At 49.9% G+C, this 18,767-nt stretch overlaps 2 protein-coding genes across 5 annotated transcripts; both read right to left on the bottom strand.

The window, feature by feature from the left end:
- Window positions 1–3,554: 3,554 nt before the first annotated feature.
- palm (paralemmin) lies at window positions 3,555–9,477 on the bottom strand. 4 transcript variants are annotated; one of them, XM_023339083.1, is made up of 10 exons: window positions 8,825–9,477; window positions 7,964–8,003; window positions 7,338–7,418; window positions 6,896–7,035; window positions 6,681–6,744; window positions 6,552–6,573; window positions 6,420–6,488; window positions 6,248–6,322; window positions 5,491–5,622; window positions 3,862–5,178 (listed from the first exon to the last, which is right to left on the bottom strand). In XM_023339083.1, the coding sequence occupies exons 2-10, from the start codon at window positions 7,997–7,999 to the stop codon at window positions 4,616–4,618; spliced, it is 1,182 nt and encodes a 393-aa protein (XP_023194851.1). In that variant the 5' UTR covers window positions 8,000–8,003; window positions 8,825–9,477; the 3' UTR covers window positions 3,862–4,615. The 4 variants fall into 4 exon arrangements, with proteins under 4 accessions (XP_023194849.1, XP_023194851.1, XP_023194852.1 ...); XM_023339084.1 differs by lacking the exon at window positions 8,825–9,477 and adding an exon at window positions 8,361–8,453; XM_023339081.1 differs by lacking the exons at window positions 7,964–8,003; window positions 8,825–9,477 and adding an exon at window positions 8,361–8,818 and having other exon boundaries at window positions 3,555–5,178.
- A 93-nt stretch (window positions 9,478–9,570) lies between these two features.
- LOC102234473 (microtubule-associated protein 1S-like) lies at window positions 9,571–18,750 on the bottom strand. Its single transcript, XM_023339078.1, has 7 exons — window positions 18,401–18,750; window positions 16,484–16,585; window positions 15,861–15,943; window positions 15,655–15,795; window positions 12,637–15,559; window positions 11,047–11,255; window positions 9,571–10,969 (listed from the first exon to the last, which is right to left on the bottom strand). Exons 1-7 carry the CDS (start codon window positions 18,648–18,650, stop codon window positions 10,814–10,816), a joined length of 3,864 nt encoding a protein of 1,287 aa, XP_023194846.1. The 5' UTR covers window positions 18,651–18,750; the 3' UTR covers window positions 9,571–10,813.
- Window positions 18,751–18,767: the final 17 nt, after the last annotated feature.

Below are 18,767 nucleotides of genomic sequence, written 5' to 3'. Positions count from 1 at the left end.
CTGGGATTGTCTCCACACCTGATCACCTTCAATAATCAAACTGTTTGATCAGCCCTGGTTTCTCTCTAGTGAGAATAAATAGATGCATTCAGACGATGAGTTTCATCTTTATGAAACACAAACTGAGCAACATGATTATTTACATTGAGGTTTTCACATCCTTTATTTCTATTTTCTTTATTCTGTGTGTGTGTGCGTGTTAGGTTATTGTCTGAGGATAAATTGGTTCAGTTTCATCATTTATGTTTAAATAATAAAAGATTCATGATAACCATCGAGTTTGATGCTTCTTGGACTAAATAACTGAATCAATTCAGGTTTCAGTGTATTTAGGTGAGTTTTGATGCCTTCTAGTTTGTTATTGTCCGTATTAAAAGTGGCTGCTGCACATTTTCACTGCAGGTAAAAAGTTTGCATATTTTTATGCAAACTTTCACACCACGTTCATTTTATACATGTTGCCTTTGTGTAAAATATGGCGCATACACTGCCTGGCCAAAAAAGAAGTCGCCACCAAAAACTGGTCAGACTCTCTAATATTTTGTTGGACCGCCTTTAGCTTTGATTCCAGCCCGCATTCGCTGTGGCATTGTTTCAATAAGCTTCTGCAGTGTCACAAGATTTATTTCCATCCAGTGTTGCATTAATCTTTCACCAAGATCTTGTATTGATGATGGGAGACTCTGACCACTGCGCAAAGCCTTCTCCAGCACATCCCAAAGATTCTCAATGGGGTTAAGGTCTGGACTCTGTGGTGGCCAATCCATGTGTGAAAAAGATGTCTCATGCTCCCTGAACCACTCTTTCACAATGTGAGCCCCATGAATCCTGGCATTGTCATCTTGGAATATGCCCGTTCCATTTGGGAAGACAAAATCCATTGATGGAATAACCTGGTCATTCAGTATATTCAGGTAGTCAGCTGACCTCATTCTTTGGGCCACAATGTTGCTGAACCTTGACCTGACCAACTGCAGCAACCCCAGATCATAGCACTGCCCCCACAGGCTTGTACAGTAGGCACTAGGCATGATGGGTGCATCACTTCACCTGCCTCTCTTCTTACCCTGATGCGCCCATCACTCTGAAACAGGGTAAATCTGGACTCATCAGACCACATGACCCTCTTCCATTCCTCCAGAGTCCAATCTTTATGCTCCCTAGCAAACTGAAGCCTTTTTTTCTGGGTAGCCTTACTGATTAGAGGTTTTCTTACGGCTACACAGCTGTTCAATCCCAACCCCTTGAGTTCCCTTCGCATTGTGCGTGTGGAAATGCTTTTGCGTTCACAATTAAACATACTCCTGAGTTCTGCTGTTGTTTTTCTTCGATTTGATTTGACCAAACGTTTAAGTAATCGCCGATCACCATCATTCAGGATTTTTTTCCGACCACATTTCTTCCTGGAAGACGATGGTTCCCCACCATCCTTCCAGTTTTTAATGATGCGTTGGACAGTTCTTAACCCAGTTCTAGTAGTTTCTGCAATCTCCTTAGATGTTTTCTCTGCTTGATGCATGCCAATGATTTGACCCTTCTTAAACAGACTAACGTCTTTTCCACGACCACAGGATGTGTCTTTTGCCATGGTTGTTTAAGAAATGAGGAGTTACTCATTGCATCAGCTGGGGTTAAATAACTTGTTGCCAGCTGAAAGATAATCGCCTATGCAGAACTTATCCAATAGGAGGCTTGTACCTATTTGCTTAGTTAAATCCAGGTGGCGACTTTTTTTTGGCCAGGCAGTGTATTTTGTGTGTATACACACACTTTATGAGGCCCTGAGGGGTTTTTTGCGCCACACTTTTCTGTTTTTGTTTTTGAGTGTGAAAGCTGCGCAGAGTTTAAAACAGAGTTCAGTTCTGGTTCTGAAGCTGAAGGACTTAACGACAGGTTCCGATGGTTCTCCCGGTTCTGGTTTATGTTTGGTCTGCTCTTCATGAAGGTTTTGGTTTCTTTACTGTCGGAACCAGAACCAAACCCAGCAGTCGGACAGATGGAGTACCAATAAAATTTAAACCGTCAGCTCTGATTGGCTGAGGCAGAAAATAAACAGCAAAGGAACCGCAGCTGTAGGGGCGGGGCTAAAATTCTACTCTCAATAACATCATCGATTAGCAACACAGGTAGCTGTCATCATCATGATGTCACACAAGTAAGAACACGGAAAGACAAGCAGGACTCACCAAAGACCCACCAGACGAATCAGAGCGACCGGGAGAGTGTGTGTGTCTGTGTGTGTGTGTTGCTGAGTAGGGGAATTAGACAGGAATTCTGCTGATCGACAGAAACACAGACACAATATTTGCCCCCCCCAAACCCCGCGTTACCCCTCCCCCACCTTGCCCGTATGTCAACACACAAACACACACAGGTTTGTATTTTTATCCATGTCGGGACTTGGTTCTGACTTCACTTCCTGTCAGGACCGCCATGTTTACTGAACCAGCTGGCAATGCGACCTGGACTTCCTGCTGACCTGTTTCAGCAGAATGTGTGGGCCATGTGAACTATGACCTCAGTCAACCAAAGCAACTGGGATGTACCACACTAAACCAAGCCTTCAACACACTCAACTGAATCCTCAGCGGGTCCAGATGTTCCGATTCTGACCCTGATGGGTCTTAAGGATTTTATCATCATGATTCCTCAGATTTTTATCATCAGAAACTATGAAGTCAGAATCCGAACTGTAACACACACAGCTGCCTGCAGGTGGCAGCAGCTGGACTTGTGACAGGTGAGATTTAGAATAGAAAAATATCCTATTGCGCTGCCAGCAGCAGCCTGAACCATTGATACCAGGCAGGATGGATCCACGCTTTCATGTTGTTGACACCAAATTGTGACCTGACCCTCCGAATATTGCAGGAGAAATCCAGACTCATCAGACCAGGCAACGTTTTTCAAATTCTCTATTGTCCAGTTTTGGTTACATTTGTGTGAATTGTAGCCTCAGTTTCCTGTTCTTAGCTGACAGACGGTGTGGTCATCTGCTGCTGTAGCTCATCCGCCTCAAGGCTCAACGTGTTGTGCGTTCAGAGATGCTCTTCTGCAGACCTCGATTGTAACAAGTGGTTACTTGAGTGATGGTCGGTTTGAACTGCAGCAGATCGTGTTGGCCATGTCTACATGCGTAATTGCATTGAGATGCTACCATGTGATTCCACATTTGCATTAATGAGAAGTTGGACCGGTGTACCTAATAAAGTGGCCAGTGAGTGTAGGTTTAGGTCACTTAATTAGCTCTACATCCTTAAGAAAATGAAAACATTATGTTGTTTTATTACAGAATGTATCTTCTATGGTGCCAGTAATGCCAGAATTAATAATAAATAAAGACTTTGTTGTATTCTGACTTAGTGATGTAAATATATCAGTTGTGTTACCACCCCCATGCCACTAGAGGCAGTAGTAGACCCAGAAAGATGCAACTGTCAGGAGCAGATTTAGAAGTACACAGAATTTAAAAACTGTGAGCTGCGCTGAAGTAATTAAAAGAGAGAAGTTCAAATTTATGCTGAGAGTGAAAATCCTTCTTAAAGATGAAGATATATCACAGATTTCAAAAGAAAATAAAAACGGAGACCATGGATAATATAGGAAATAGCGCCCCCTTCACTTCTGGAGTGCAATGGTTCCATTTCCAAATATGATACTGGTCTGCCATGTGGTCTGGCCCCACCCCTTCCTGTTTGTTGCAGGAAGGTGGACTTGCTTCCCCAGGAATCCAAGCTGTTATCAGCTGCACAGGCCACAATGGGTCCCATCAGGGGAACCATGGCTCTTCTTTGACCAGTCTGATCAGAATGAACTGGACCCATTACATTCAGAAAGCAACTGACAAGATCCATGACTTACAGTTCAGAGGATAAGAGAGAATCCAGAAAAGACAGCAGAGGTCAGAGGTCAGAGAAAACAACCAATGGCTTTCACCGAGAGCAGGAAGAGAAGAAGAAGGTGAAGAGGACGCAGCAGGGAGACCTTCATCCTGACAGATGACCTCCTGGGTGGCCTCTGCCTGGTGGTTACCATGGTGACAGCAGGTCCCAGGCGTGGTGCCCACCTACAGGTTCTGTAGAAGAAGAGAAACAGGAAGAGCTGATGGTGCTGCCGGCCGGTCTGCATAGAGCCACGGGTTCTGATGGAGTCACAGTCTGGGTCCGCTAACTGAGGCAATTCAGTACCAGGTTCTGTTTCTGCTTCTGCTGTGAGGTCCGGAATCAGGGCCCGGCCAGAACACCCAGCCGGGCCGTCAGAGAGAAGAAACCCAGAAACTGAGAAACAATCTGAGAGCCACCAAGGCTGGGAGTAGCTGGAACGCCAGCATCACCAGTCAACAATACACACACACACACACACACACGCACACACACACACACACACACACACACACACACAGCTTCACGGTAACTTCATTTTATTTCCTCTTTTAGAAAACAGACAGGCATACAGGCGAACACACCTGGAGAGTGGAATACTAACATGCTAATGCTAATGTACTTAAGTGTTCTCAGTACTTGTTGAAGTGACAGCAGAAAACAGGAAGTGATGTCATGTTGCTAAAGGGAAAGGTGGAGTGGGCGGAGTTAGTTCAGTCTCAGTCACATGATGATCACATGATGCTGCAGCATTTACACGGCTGCTTCTTCTTCCCTGCTGCCGCCCTTCCCTCCGCCGCCGCCTCCCCGTTGCTCGCCCTCACCGTTTCTGGAGCTTTGGTCGGCGTGGGCGGGGCAGCAGAAGGCGGGGCAGCACAGGCAGGTGGATCTACCTTTCCATCTCCATCATCGATGAGCACCAGCTCCGCCTTCACCGTGCCCTGCAGCCCCAGAACCTTCCTGGTCTCGTCCTCGTCCTCCACATCCTGGTATCCCATGAACACCATGGTAACCGGGTTCTCAGCGCTGGCCTCCGCCACGTCCAGCTCCTCGCCGGCCGCCGCCTCCAGCCCTGTGATCTCTGCGGCGACGGCCGGGGCGTGACTGGGGGTCCGTGTGGACCCTGGTTCTGGTTCTGGCGGAAGGTCCGACTCCCTCAGGACTTCTCCTGTTGGCAGGGAGGCTGCCGTGGTGATGGGATGTGACATCACCGAGGCCTCGTCAGCTTTGTGGATGAGCTCCTCCACCTCAACGGAGCTGAGCAGGTGAGCGTCGTCCCCGTTCATCTCATGGACCACTGGGGACGGGGATGAGGACAGGGACGAGACGTTAGAGGGACACTAGACACACCTGCTGCTGAAGGACCAATAGCAACGCAGCACTGGATGACATCACACCGTGCACCACTGCAGCCCTGCCCTCAGCTGCAGAACAGATTGTTGCTTCTCTTGCATCATCCTGATGCCAGCAGTAACTTTAGGAGAAGGACACAGAGTCATAGCAACCAGAAGTTTTCATGTTAAATCTGAAGCCATCTTCCTCCTCCTCCTCTTCATCAGGCTCCTTGTCTCTTCTCCTAAAGCGCGCTCAGCTTTCTGTTAAATCTCACCTTTCTGTTCATCTTCATAAACTTTGACCCCTTGATCGGAGAGGTCAACAGGAAGTTTGGTGTTAGTGGAAAGAACTCTGGTTTCCCCCGTCACTCTGTCTCGCTCCACTTTAATCTCCACTGAGTACATGGCTGGAGGACAGGAAGTGGAGGACAGGAAGTAGTCAGAGAGGATGCACATGGTAAACAGTGTAAACCAGGCACAGAAATAAAGAGCTGTTAGACACAGATGCTAACCAGGAACTCATGATGTCAGCACCAGCCTGACCTCTGACCTGCTCAACCAGCAGTCTGGATCACCTGGTAAGTATTTCTAAACTGGAATTGAATTACAACACATTGACAGAAAGCTAATGGTGACTGTGGCTACAAACTGGTTAGCAGGCCCATAAAGCTGTAGGTAATATGTTATAATACAACTATTTATTTTCATAGCACAACACTAGTAATAACCCTGTAATTATCATGTTATAATGCCTTTAACACATTGTAAACCTGTCACCATGTTATAAACATGTAGTTAACACACTGTAGAGCTGTAGTGAGCACATTTTAAACCTGAAAAGCCATGCTAATATGAGGTCACCTGTTGCGTTGCCATTGTAAAACCTGTAACATCTTAACCGGTAGTTAACATGTTATAAATGTGTAATTGACATGTAATAAACTTGTAGTTAACATGTTATGAGGCTGTAGATCACCTACTGGCCTGTTCAGGTGTAGTTTACCTGGATTACATGCTGGACATCTGACTCACCTTTCTTCATCTCACCCCGGGCTTCTCTTGATTTACTGACTTTAAGACTTTTGTGAACTTTGACCTCTGCAGGGTCTCATGGGACAAATGAGGAAGACAGAGACAGAATGTGATGTCATCACTCTTTACTGCAATCTGATTATTGTATCCTGATTGGTGTAACTGCTCCCACCTTGGATCACCTGACCTGACGGCTTAGCTCCGCCCAGCTCCATTCTGCTGTGACCTTTGACCTCAACAGCTGATCAGAGACATGAGTTAAATGTAGAAGCAACACAATAAGAAGCAGAGAATAAGTAGTTACCTGGATCAGGTGTTGACATCACCTGGAGGCACAGAGACAGGACGTAAACCTCCACAATCACACTAGAAACAGCTGAGACATTTCAAAATAAAACAATCCCAGTGAGATTGAGTGAGCGTATTTACTCACAACAGAGTGTGTTATGGTCTGAGAGACAGGTCCAGTTTCCAGACTGGAGACTTCCTGCTCCAACCTGCAGACAAAAAGCAAAAATAAACAGAAATAAAGAAAAATAAACAGAAAAAAAACAGAAATTAACGAAAATGAACAAACCAATCAATAAACTCACAAATTAACGTAGTACAATGAAGGACTAGTAAAGCCGCTGTGAAACCAGATCAGACCTCCTGATGGACTCTTCCAAGGTTCTGCTTCTGGCCTCGTCCTCCTCCAGCTGACTCCGGACCTGGTCCGGGTCCCGGTTCTGGTTCTGGTCCGGACCAGCGGGTCCTTCCAGCAGCCAGCGCTCCCTCAGAACTTTCGACTGAAGAAACAGACACAGCGACACCTTCAGGTGACAACATGGCTCTATGTTGGTACCGTCTGTTGGTACTCCTACCCGGACTGACTTGGCAGCCATGTTTGTTTTGGCATCAACAGAATAAACACAGCCCCATTTAGGCCACGCCCCCTCAGCCACACTCTGACGTTTGAAAGAAGGGTTAAGACTCGCAGCATTCAAATGGACTTTTTTTTTTAAAACTTAAAATCAATTTGACCTTTGATCTTGGCCAATCAAAGCCTGCAGACATCTGGTGAGTTGCCATGGTTACCAGTAGAACCAACCTTCAGGTGCTGCAGAGCTCTGCGTTCATCCTCCAGCTGGCGCCGCTTGTTCTCCATCTCCGTCTGCCACTTCCTCTTTTCCTGAGGTATGATGGGAAACTGAGTCAGTTTGGCCTCAGTGAACCAGAACCAGAACCAGAACCTCTCACGACTCGTCAGTGCCCTGATGTCAGAGGTTGTGTGTGTCTGATGCTGTTATTTTGAAAGGGTTGAGGAGGTGTTTCCTGCTGGCAGACTGCCAGTGTGTTTGTCTCTGAGTGGTTCTGAATAAAGCTGGCCCGGTTTGAATGCAGAATTTTCCTGGACTCGATCCATACCGGATCAATACCAGCATCGATCGGACCCAGCCGCTGGAGGCAGAGAACCCGTCTGTTTCTCCTGAGAGCCTGGCTAAACCCGGTCTGGTTCTATAGAACCTTCCAGGAGCCTGACCTCCGACCCGGTCTGAACCCACACAGAACGGGTCGGGTTCTGTCTCTGCAGGAACCCGACCCGTTCTGTCTGCTGGTATCAGTTCTGATCGAAGTCTGTTTGTTTTATCAATCAATCAGTTTAATTGATGGGAAGACCGGTTCGCAGTGAGGACAGGTTCTGGTTCTTTTGGGTCGGTTCTGTTCAGAACTCACCGCAAGCTGCTGCAGACGGTTCTGATGAGCCTCCATGGCGCTGAAACACAGAAAGAGTCGGGTCACACTTGGTTCTGATGGTAAACCCAAAATTCTGGTTCAGGTTCTGAGTCCTCACAGTAATCAGAACCGACCCGGTTCTGATTGTGTGGATCAAGAGAAACTAACAGCTTCTCTATGTGGATGTTCAGAACCAGAACCACAGCGGGTGGGTCAAATTGGCCTGCTCTGGTTCTGACCGGAAGCTCCACCCCACCCACAAGGAAACAGGAAGACCCTTTCAAAACAAGAGTCAGAACATCACCAGAGAGGTTCTGCTGGACTCCAGAACCTCATCGGACCGTCTGAGGCTGCAGGAAGTCAGATCAGAACCTCTGCTGATGTTCCTGCAGCTTACCTCACCACGAACTTTGACCTCCAGGTGAGATGACCTCAGAGAGCCGCTGGGCCTGTGGAACACCAGCAGGCAGCGCTGACCTCTGACCCTGAGGCTCCACCCCTTTCGCTTCTGTTTTGAAAACCTCACCGGAAGTCGTGCTGCCTGCGGGCGTCCACCTTGATGCGTCACATTAATATCAGTAAACTGATCAATAACTGATACCAGCTGCAGCTCATTGATCCATGATTGGATCATTTTGCACGAAAAGTAGATCCTGGCCCGGAGTGACGGTCGGTTCCGACCCGCCTCGAACCGGACCGGGGTCGGTTCTGCTGCAGAGCAAAGTCCGGTGCCGCACAATGACGTCACAGCGCATGCACATATAGACGCACTGGCGCATTTAAAGCGAAATAAGTAAAAAATAAAATTATTTAAAAAGCGAAGAAAAAGAAGAGGAAGAGGAGAGATAAAGGTTGACTCACCGCTGCAGCGGAACCAGCTCAGACAAATCAGGCCCCGCCCACCGGAAGGGGGTGGGGGTACGGGGCGGAGCTTCAGGGTTCCACTATGACGGAGCGGTTACGACTGGACCCAGAACCGGAGATTATCCTGATCCAGAACCTCCACCAGGTTCTGTTCACCTTCCTGAAGGAACATCTCTGACTGTGGGGTCAAAGTTCAGAGAACCAGAACCAGGATCTGGAGGTCAGAGGTTACCGGTGGTTTTCAAAGTGTGGTCCGCGGCCCCCTGCTGGTCCGCTGGGAGCCACTAGGGGGCCTTAAAGAGACAAAGAAAGAATGAATCTAATAATTCTTTAGAGCTGGAGGTTTTCAAATAATTATAAAATATAAAAGTAACTGAAGCAGTTTGTCATGCTCTGATTGGCTGCCCGTTTAACTGGGTTTGGACCAGAACCGACCAGAAGCTGAAGAACCTGCTGCAGAAAGCCCAAACCATAATGAACTGATTATTGATTATTGACTGAAAGAGAGAAACATTCTGAACAGATCAGAACCAGTTCTGCTCCAGGTCTCAGAGACCCGACCAGAACCCGTCACAGACCAGAACCAGAACCGCTCTGGACCCCATCAGACAATACTGGAGCGGTTCTGGTTCTACTCACCTGGCCAGGTACCCGGCGCTCCGTCTGGTTCTGCTGGGCATCAGACAATCCGACGGAAATCTTTCTGAAACACCACTCTTTCAAAATAAAGTCCACACAGATTCTGTTCAACAGCTACTTTTATTCTGAAAGGCCATCCTTAGTGTTCCAGGAAGCAGACAGGTGAGGGGGCGGAGCTAAAGGACCCAACGGCACTCCAGAACCACATTAGCAGGTTCTGGTTCCATCAGGAGCATAAAAACATTCTGTGGCTTTAAGAGGCGGCAAGCGGCTCGGACGGACGGCGCCGCCCTAAAGGACACTTTGTGACATCACAGTTAAATTAAATAAATAGGTGAATTCAGTCAGGATTCATTTAAACAGGCAGAAACACTGACTACAGCTCCCAGGATGCACTGCTGCTGCAGCCGGCGGCAGCGTGGACGGAACCTGGGGAGGCATCAGAACCGACCAGAAAACAGTTCATCCGCCTACCGGGTCAGAACCTTCAGGAGGAACAGAACCGCCAACAGAACCTGAGACTTTCAGAACCGCAGCACAACCATGATTACTGGGTTCTGTTCAGAAGTTGACAGGTCAGAACCAGAGTCCCAGTTCATCAGCAGATGAAGACCCAGGATCGACTGGGTCGGCCGGAACCAGAACCGTAGCAGAACCAGCATGGCCGTGAATATTAATGTTGGCATTGGAACAAGCAGAACTAGCAGAGCTGGATCAGCGCAGCAGCTTATTGGCTTAAACTTCTAAACTAAAGTTCTGCTCTTCACGATGACGAATGGTCGCTAGCTTAGCACTAGCTTTAGCATTAGCATGGCTATTCAGTTGGGTTTTCCTTCCGTCTGCATCTTCCTGTGTTTCCTTCCTACATTTCTTTACAGTGTTTAATTTTAATGTGTCAACGGTTTTTTACAATGTTTCGTTACGATTTGGTCCGATGATTCTTTACGATGTTTTTTATGTTTCTTTACGACCTTTCACCTCTGCTCCTGTGGTGAAAGTGGTGCGTGTGATATACGTAGCATTTTGTGGCGTCAGCGGCGTTGCCGTGGAAACGGTGCGGCTACCTGGTGATTATGTCGATGACTGAGGAACAAGATTTTAACATAATGCTGACACTGAGCGGCGGGCTAATCGTAGCGTTTAATGCTAATTTTAATCCGAACCGTTTTAGTCAAAACGTCTCAACCATCCAGGTTCCGATCCACAGGATGGGTTCTAGCTGCTGGTTCTGTTCCAGTGGGTCCTGGGGGAGACCACAATGATGTCACACTGGTGAGGAAAGTAGCGAGCAAACGTTTCTAACTGGTACAGCGGCTGCGTCCTGCCGGGAGGTGGGCGGAGCCCGGCTCAGAACTCCACCTTGCAGGCGGGGAAGGTCTCGTCCTGCATGGCGACGGTGCTGTTGCTGCCCAGCACCGTCACCGCCAGCTGCTGCTGCCGCTCGTGCGTCTCCTGGTACCACTCGTGCATGGCCAGCGAGTCAAAGGTGGGGATGAGGGTCACCTGTAAGTCAGGGGGAGAGACGGATCAGAGGGCAGGTCCAATCTGGAGGAGAGGAAGTTCGGGAAGGCGCCACCCACCGGATCGTCGGGCCAGGTGCTCTTCCCCGCCAGCAGGCCGTCTAGGATCCTCCTCATCGCCGCCTCCTTCGCCGGGTCGTCGCCGCTGATGATGTAATACGAAGCACGCAGGCGTTTGAACAGGCCGTGGTCGACGGTGGAGGAGGCGGAGCCAGACGGCAGGTAAGCCAGGTCCACGTAAACCACAGGACCTTCAGGACCAGCAGAACCTGGCATGAAGGAAGCAGCATTTTGGTCAACAGGTGAGATAGAGCAGGTGAGGATGTGTCAGTCAGAGACCAGCAGAGGGAGCCAAAGGGATTTTCTAAACCAGTGGTCCCCAACCACCGGTCCGCGGACCAATTGGTACCGGGCCGCGCAAGAAATGATGAACTACTTTTATTTTGAAAATCTTAAACCGGATTTTACCAGTTACGTCTTGCGCGTCAAAATTGAGCCAACTTGCAGCAGAATGAGTAACAAAACAACATCAGAGTACAGTGAACCCTCGCTATTTCCCGGTTCACCTTTCACGGTCTCGCTGCTTCGCGGATTTGCATCGTGCATTGTGTTCTGCATTCTGATTGGCTAAACAGTCTCTCTGCTTCTTCTCTACCGGTGTGTCAACAACGTTGCGGTTTAATATGTACACCTACGTAAAACAGCTTGCCAGATTTAACGTAATCGATGGTGGCATGTCGGTTTATAAGAATCTTTTTGCCCAGAAGAACAAAGAGCGACAGCAGCTACCGATAACTATGTTCTTCTCTCGAAGAAACCCACCTGCACCGCGGGCTTTAGAAGAAAAACCGCTACAGAGCGAAGTCAGGCTGCAGCGGCTCAGTCAGAGAGCAGTGAAATACATGATAGTCACTATTTGTCCTACTGTACTTTGTTTTGTTTTTTTTCATAATAATTTTTTATTTTCTCCCGTTCTAATCCAATAACTCGGGTCGCGGTGGGGCGGCGCTGATCTCCGCAATTCGGGCAGGGAATCCGCCTTCAGTTCATATTAAAATGATTATTTCACAGTACAGTAGTTATTTGTAAAAAAAAAAAAAAGATGTTTACACAGTACTATTTATTTGTTAAACAAATGTTTGGGCCTGTAAAAAGGTTTTGTTCTTTGGTTTCAATGCATTATGGAGTATTTTATTGTATAATAATTGTAAAAAAAAAAAAAGGGTTCACTGTACTGCCCCCCGGTCCGCAGCAAAATTGCGAAGGGCCGACCGGTCCGTGCGACTAGAAAGGTTGAGGACCGCTGTTCTAAACCATCAGATTGCCGAGTGGGAATCAGATTCTACTTTATTGATCCTAAAGGAGAAATTAGTCGACATCCAGAGAGTTAAACATTAAGATAACCAAACATTACCAGAAGTCATATAACATTCATCATGTGCGATTTAAATATGACCTAAATATGATCTAAAGTAAACTGAAAAATAGCTGAGGATAAACGCCTGTTTCCTGCAGGAACATAACCGAAAGAAGAAACAGACTTTCTGATTGGAGGCTAAAGGCTCCAATCAGAAACTGACTCCTTGTCTGGTTCTGGTTTGTCCAGAGATCAGGCTGAAACCATCTAAAGACTCCCAGGACTTCGTCTACCTGACGGTCTTGAAGGCATGACCTTGGATCCACCAGGCAAACTCCGTGACGAAGGTCTGGAGTTGAGGCCGGTCCTCAGGGAGCCGGGGGAACCGGCTTTGGACCGGCTGCTTCCTGACGTGGTTCTCTGCAGAGGCTTCTTTCTGGCGCTGGACGCCTTAAGGGCGTGGTCAGCCTCGGGGTCGGCCATGCAGGCGCCACGCTGCAGCGGCAGAGGGGGCAGGTCTTTAACCGGTGCAGGTGGCGGGTCGAGTCCCGTACGCCGCAGGAAGTGCTGACTGGGAAGATCACTGGCCTGACGGAGGAAGCCGGAGTCTTCATCAGAGTCCAGGTCAGCGGTGATGGAGGGACACTCCTCGGTGCTGGGGGGCAAGTCGGAGTCCGTGGCGGTAGGCAGGGAGTCGCTGACCGATGTGGGTGGGGTCTCCTGGCTGCAGGCCGAGGTGGGAGGGGAGGGGTCATTGTCGGATAGGTCTGGTGAGGCACCGGAAGTCGGGTGGTGCTGGAACTCACAAGGAGACACCAGGCAGAGGTCAACATTGTGGGGAACCTCAGAGGGGAGTCCCGACACCCCGCGGACATTCTCCCCGGAACCACAGCGTCCGTTCAGGGTGGGCCCACCGGGAAGAATCGTGTTGGCGCATTCTGAGGCACCGGCAGAGGGGACCGGCTCTGAGGAGACCGAGAGGGAACAATCAACCTCGGTGGAGTGGGGGGAGCCGACCTCCGCCGGCATGGACGTCATGGTGGGGGAGGAGTCCCTGGCCGGACTCAGGAGGCTGGAGCATTTATCCTGAGACGATGTGGAGTTCTCCACACCTTCCCGCAGAGAGCTGACCTCCGAGGTTCTGCATGATCCGGTCTGGTTGTAGTCTTCAAAGCCCAGACTGGATCCCCGGGCGCCCGGGCTGCTGAGACCCAGCGTGTCTTCAGGGGACGGGTGGAAGGGAGTGTGTCCGGCACTGGTTGGAGCAGAGTCTGCAGGAGAAAACAGCTCCAGGGTCTTCTCTACCCGGACTCTGGGGGAACCCTCTGCAACCCGGAACATTGCTGGACTAAGGTCAAAGTTCACGCTGAGGTCACCTTTTGGTGTTCTGGTGATACGTGAGGTGGCGCTAACCGGATCCGTCTCAACAGAGTGGAACTTCTCTGGACTCTCTGTGGTGGAGATCTGGTTCCCATTGAGGGAAGTCTCCTTGGACACCCCAGCAATTTTTGGGCATCTGTTCCCGTTGGCATCCTCCAGTTTGTTAAACTCCACCGTAGTGTCCTCGGCCGTTAAAGTCTTCTGGTTTTCCTGGGATCTCGACTTCCTACTCGTCTCCTTGTTGAAGGCATCTTTCTTTGGAAGCATCCCACCCTTTTTCACACTCCCGGTTTTACCCGTAGCTTTCCTTTGTTCAGTAGCTCCGGTTAAGGAAGTGGTTCCATCGGTTCTCTTTATTTCTTTAACCAGTAACTTTGCAGGTTTCTTCTCCTCGGTTCTACCTTCCTTCTTGTTGTCTTTCTTTGGTTCTGGTTTCGCTTCCTTCTTGGTCTTCAGACTTGTGGCGTCCTTCTTTGCAGCTTCCTTCTTCTTTTCCGAGGCCTCTTCTTTCTTGCCAGAAGCAGCAGACACCTTCTCGTCCTTCTTTTTCACATCCTTCTTATCCTCCTTTGATCCATCCCTCTTTGAATTTGGTTTCTCAGCAGCTTTTGTGGTCTTTGGTTTCAGATCTGCATCCTTTATCTGGGTCTTTTCTTCTGCATCCTTGGACGTGGCGTCCCCTCCTGCTTTGGTCTTGGTCTTCAGCTCAGGTTTTCGGACTTCGATCCGTCTGTCTTTCTGTAAGGCACCGTTGGGTCTTGGGTCTTTGGACTGGGACTTGAGACTTTCGCGACTTTCTTGGCGGATCAATGGCTTCTGGGTTTTGGACACTTCCAGTGCCTCCAGACTGACAGTCGGCTGCTTCAGGAAATCCAGATGAGCGAGTTTGTCCAGAGCGTCCAGGATCTTGGCCTGTGGTGTGCAGCCAGGGAAGAGAACTCGGACAATCCGGTCCTGGGTTCTGGATGGGTGCCAGACCAGCAAGGCGCAGATGGACACCCGGCAGGTCAGAGGTAGCTCTGCAGCTCCTGAGTCGGCTTCGTTGGGCCACAGCTGCTTCAGAGCCTCCAGGTCCTTGCACCCGCGGACCGGGTTCAAAACATACAACTCCAGCCGGCCCACTCCCATCTTCTGGAACAGGATCAGCGGCTCTACGGCGGGCCCGCTGGGCCTGCTCAAAGGTTCTGGAGTCACTCCCAGCTTCTGGAGGGTCAGCAGGGCGAGAGCCGCCTGGTCACAGCCGCGCAGCTGGCCTGGTACTGGACGGACGGACTTTAGTCTGCCGGGGGCGTTGAAGAACACCACGCCGAGCTCCGGGGACACCAGGTTCCTGACCCGGTTATCCCCGTCCTCCTGGTTCCGCTCAGCCACCTTCCTGAGCAGTAACGTGTTCAGGCCCGGCAGGTTGTCATCGCCCATGTGGGTCAGCAGCACCGAGTCGACTCGGTCCAGGTGCCGGACCAGCTTCCAGAAGCAGGCGCGCGGGTCTGAGCCGCCGTTCACCAGAACGTTGAAGCCGTTGACAGCAAAGAAGGCGGAGTCACCGCGGCCCCCGGGGAACACGTAGCAGCAGGGCCGCGACAGCTTGAGGAAGCCGGCGGTGCCAGGCGGCTCCAGGAGGTCAAAGGGCGAGCCGGGCTCCAGCGACTCCGACAGGTACTCCGTGAACTCCTGCAGGCCCTCCATCTCCGGCAGAACCAGGCCCGGGTTGATCCGCATGCAGACCGGGACGTGCAGGTTCTGCAGCTCCGAGTCGGTCCAGAAGCAATGGGCCGGGCAGCTGAGGGTGAGACGGGCCTTCAGAACCGGGTCAGCAGAACCCAGCAGCTCCACCACCTGCAGCACCAGAGACACAACTCTTACCAAATGGACCGGAACCAGCTGGCTCTAACCATCAGAACCAGCTGGTTCTAATTATCAGTACCGCTCACCTCGTCACCGGCCAGGATCTGGGCCAGATCCCGGCTGGAGAATCCGCCCTGCTGCAGAACCAGCTCTCCGCTGCTCTCCACGCACTGACCCGCCAGAACCAGCAGCTTGTGGCGCGACGGGTCGCAGAGGAGCCGCTGGACCTGAACAGAACCGACGGGTCCGTTAGAGTCCGTCAGAGGTGACAGAGATACAATGAGAGTCTCACCTCTGAGCAGACCAAGCTCTGGGTCGGGTTCAGAACCACTTGGGTGTCCAGAACCTCTCCCTGGTGCTGCAGGGTCCGCTGACCTGCAGGACCAACAGAACATCCGTTACACAGCAGGAAGAGTTGGACGGACCGTGCCCTGGGTCAGAACCAGAACCTGGTTACAGAACAGCGGCACCCAGTTCTGCTCATTAGTCTTGTGGTTCAGAAACTGGGTCAGAACCAGAACTGTGGTGGAGACGCTCCTGATGTTCCTGCAGGCGGCTCAGCAGAGACTCAGCTGACCCGGTTCATGAGCTCACACACACACACACACACACACACACACACACACACACACACACACACACACACACACACACACACACACACACACACACACACACACAGCAGGAGGGCCAGTAAAGTTCTGGTTCTCGTCGGTCTGGTCACACTGAGGCAGCAGCTGATCTACACTCACCTGCAGGAAGCGCCACCTCATCACAAAGCTCCACCCACTTTAGTTCCTGGTCCATTCATGGCGGTGGGCGGAGCTACTACACCCGCTGTGGCCCCACCCACTATAGTTCAACCCCTGTATCGAGAGGAGCACCTCGTGTGCATAGAGGATCTTTGTTCCTCACCTCGGACGTCTTCAGACAGAAAAGCCGAATGTCTCGACACGAAGAGCTTTAGCTGCTGATCCAGAACCGCAACATCTAGATCCGCCTGCCAGCAGCGCAAACCTGGAACAGAGACACCACCTGGTCACCATCATCACCAAGTCCTAACAGACCTAGCTGTTGATGAGCTGAACTAGTAAATAAAATGGTGACTATGATGAGCAGAAATGTTGCTTTGGAATCATTGGCTTCAATATCAATATCTATCACCATAGACTTGTGATCAATATCAATTCAAAATACGTCTGACTGTTAATAATGTCACTGAATTCTGATCCAGGAATGCACGGCATTCTGGGGGATGTAGGCAGAGGAAAGCCTGTGGGTGGAAATCAGAAATTAAACTGGAGTCGCTAATCACTTTGGGTCTGCATGGGCTGCAGTTTATCAATGACTAGAACATTTCTGATGAAATCATGCGCGTCGGTGGAAACCCGGCATTGTGATCTGAAGCTGAAAATTAGCAAAAGTAGTCAATAGCATGTGGAGTACCATTATTATGTTGACTAATATGGACTGGCTCTATTCAGTATAAAAACATTAATGTATAAGCTAAAATTACCCCAAATGCTAAGGTTAGCTTAAGTGCTACATTTCACTTTCACCAGCATGTGTTTCAAGCTAATTACAGTTGTTAGCTCTTGGATGGCGGCGTGTCAGACCAGCCTTCAGCCTCTTAGCCTCCATCGTTATTGTAATCTGAGTTAATCCAGAACTTGTCAAGTGAACGCATGTTGATGGAGCCATTTCTCATCACAGCAATGGAACTTTAAAATGATCCAGAATGTGAAACTATGAAACTGAAAGGATGAGCAGATAATCTGGAGGTTACAATTTGCCGGCTGCTTATCGGCATCTGCTTTCTGGTTCTGTTTGAGGGTTTTCTGTCCTGTTTTTCTGTAATACTATTATTTATAGATATTAGAGGAAAGAGAGTCTCTACTGCGGCAGGGACTACCAAGAAAAACAGAACCTGAACAGAACCTGAACAAAAGGCCCCGCTAAGCATCAGTTTCCTCACAGAGTGACCCATCGCTTTTTCTTCCTATCTTTGACCAACAAGGTTTCCTGAACAAACAGGAAGTTGGTGTGTAGAAACAGAACTTCCTCTTTCTGTCCAGCAGCGACAGAACCACAGCAGGTTCTCCAGAACCTGGGCTCAGAACCAGTTCTTTTTCAGGTCCAATCAGAACAGCAGTGATCAGAACCAGATGGGTCCAAACTGAGAGCTGCTGCTCCTCGGGAGGTTCTACATGGAACTGGGTTCAGTGAATGGACCAGAGGTTCCTTGGGTTCCTCCTGGATGTAATGGTTCTTGATCCTGGACCCAACCTAGGATCACCCGACCACAAACAGAAGTGTTGCTCCTCCAGCTGCAGACGTTCAGAGAAGCTGATCTAGTGTTCTGATCATTCAGAAGAAACCCGTCTTGAAGCGGGTCAGAACCGAGCCACAGCCAGCCGGAACCAGGCTGAACCCGGCCATCTCTGGTTACTGAATCAGATTTGGTCCAGACTCCAGTTTATGTTTCCGGATCAGAATCAGTAAGACTGGTTCTGGTTCGGTTCAGTCCTGTAGTTCATAGACACTTTACTCTGAAAAGTCAGCTTCCGATAGAGGAAGCCAGCATGCTAACCCCGATAGCATGGCTCTGTCCGACCACAGAACGTTCTGTTAAGAGTTCAAACCTGCCTCATATTCAACACACTGTGCAGCTCTTCACACCGAACCTAAACCCATGAAAAACCGAACCGGGTCCTGAATTTATCCAGGTCTCCGCGCTGGTCCGATCTGCAGTAGTCGAATGCTTTTATTTTGAAAAGCTCACAGACCTCCCGCCCTACGGTTCGGTTCTTCAGTCCTCCAGAATCCGCTCACCTGCTTCTATCTGTCGCAGTACGAAATCCAGCGGTCCGCTGGGCTGGAGCGCTCCCACTACGACCAGAACCGAGTGATCCGCAGCCGCTGCGGGCCGAGAAGAACTGGGACCGCCGCCCCGCTGCGCCGCCATCACTGACTGCTTGCAGCCAACGTCATTCCGCACGTTGACGCTCAGCACCGCCCTGGTAGGAGGAGTCAGAAACATGAATACGGGAAGAGTCCTGTGGAGGCGGGTGGACGGCTTCATTGCAGCCAATCAGAGACCACAATGATTTCGGCCCAGTTGGAATTGAATCCAGAATGAAGGTTGCATTCTGAGTGGACTTAAGCAAACTCAAGCAGAATAACAAGAAAGGCCTCCAAT

Source organism: Xiphophorus maculatus, chromosome 9 (assembly GCF_002775205.1).
Source record: "Xiphophorus maculatus strain JP 163 A chromosome 9, X_maculatus-5.0-male, whole genome shotgun sequence".
Classification (NCBI taxonomy): domain Eukaryota; kingdom Metazoa; phylum Chordata; class Actinopteri; order Cyprinodontiformes; family Poeciliidae; genus Xiphophorus; species Xiphophorus maculatus.
The sequence above is the reverse complement of the archived record's forward strand: the minus strand, read 5'-3'. Positions and strand labels throughout refer to the sequence as shown.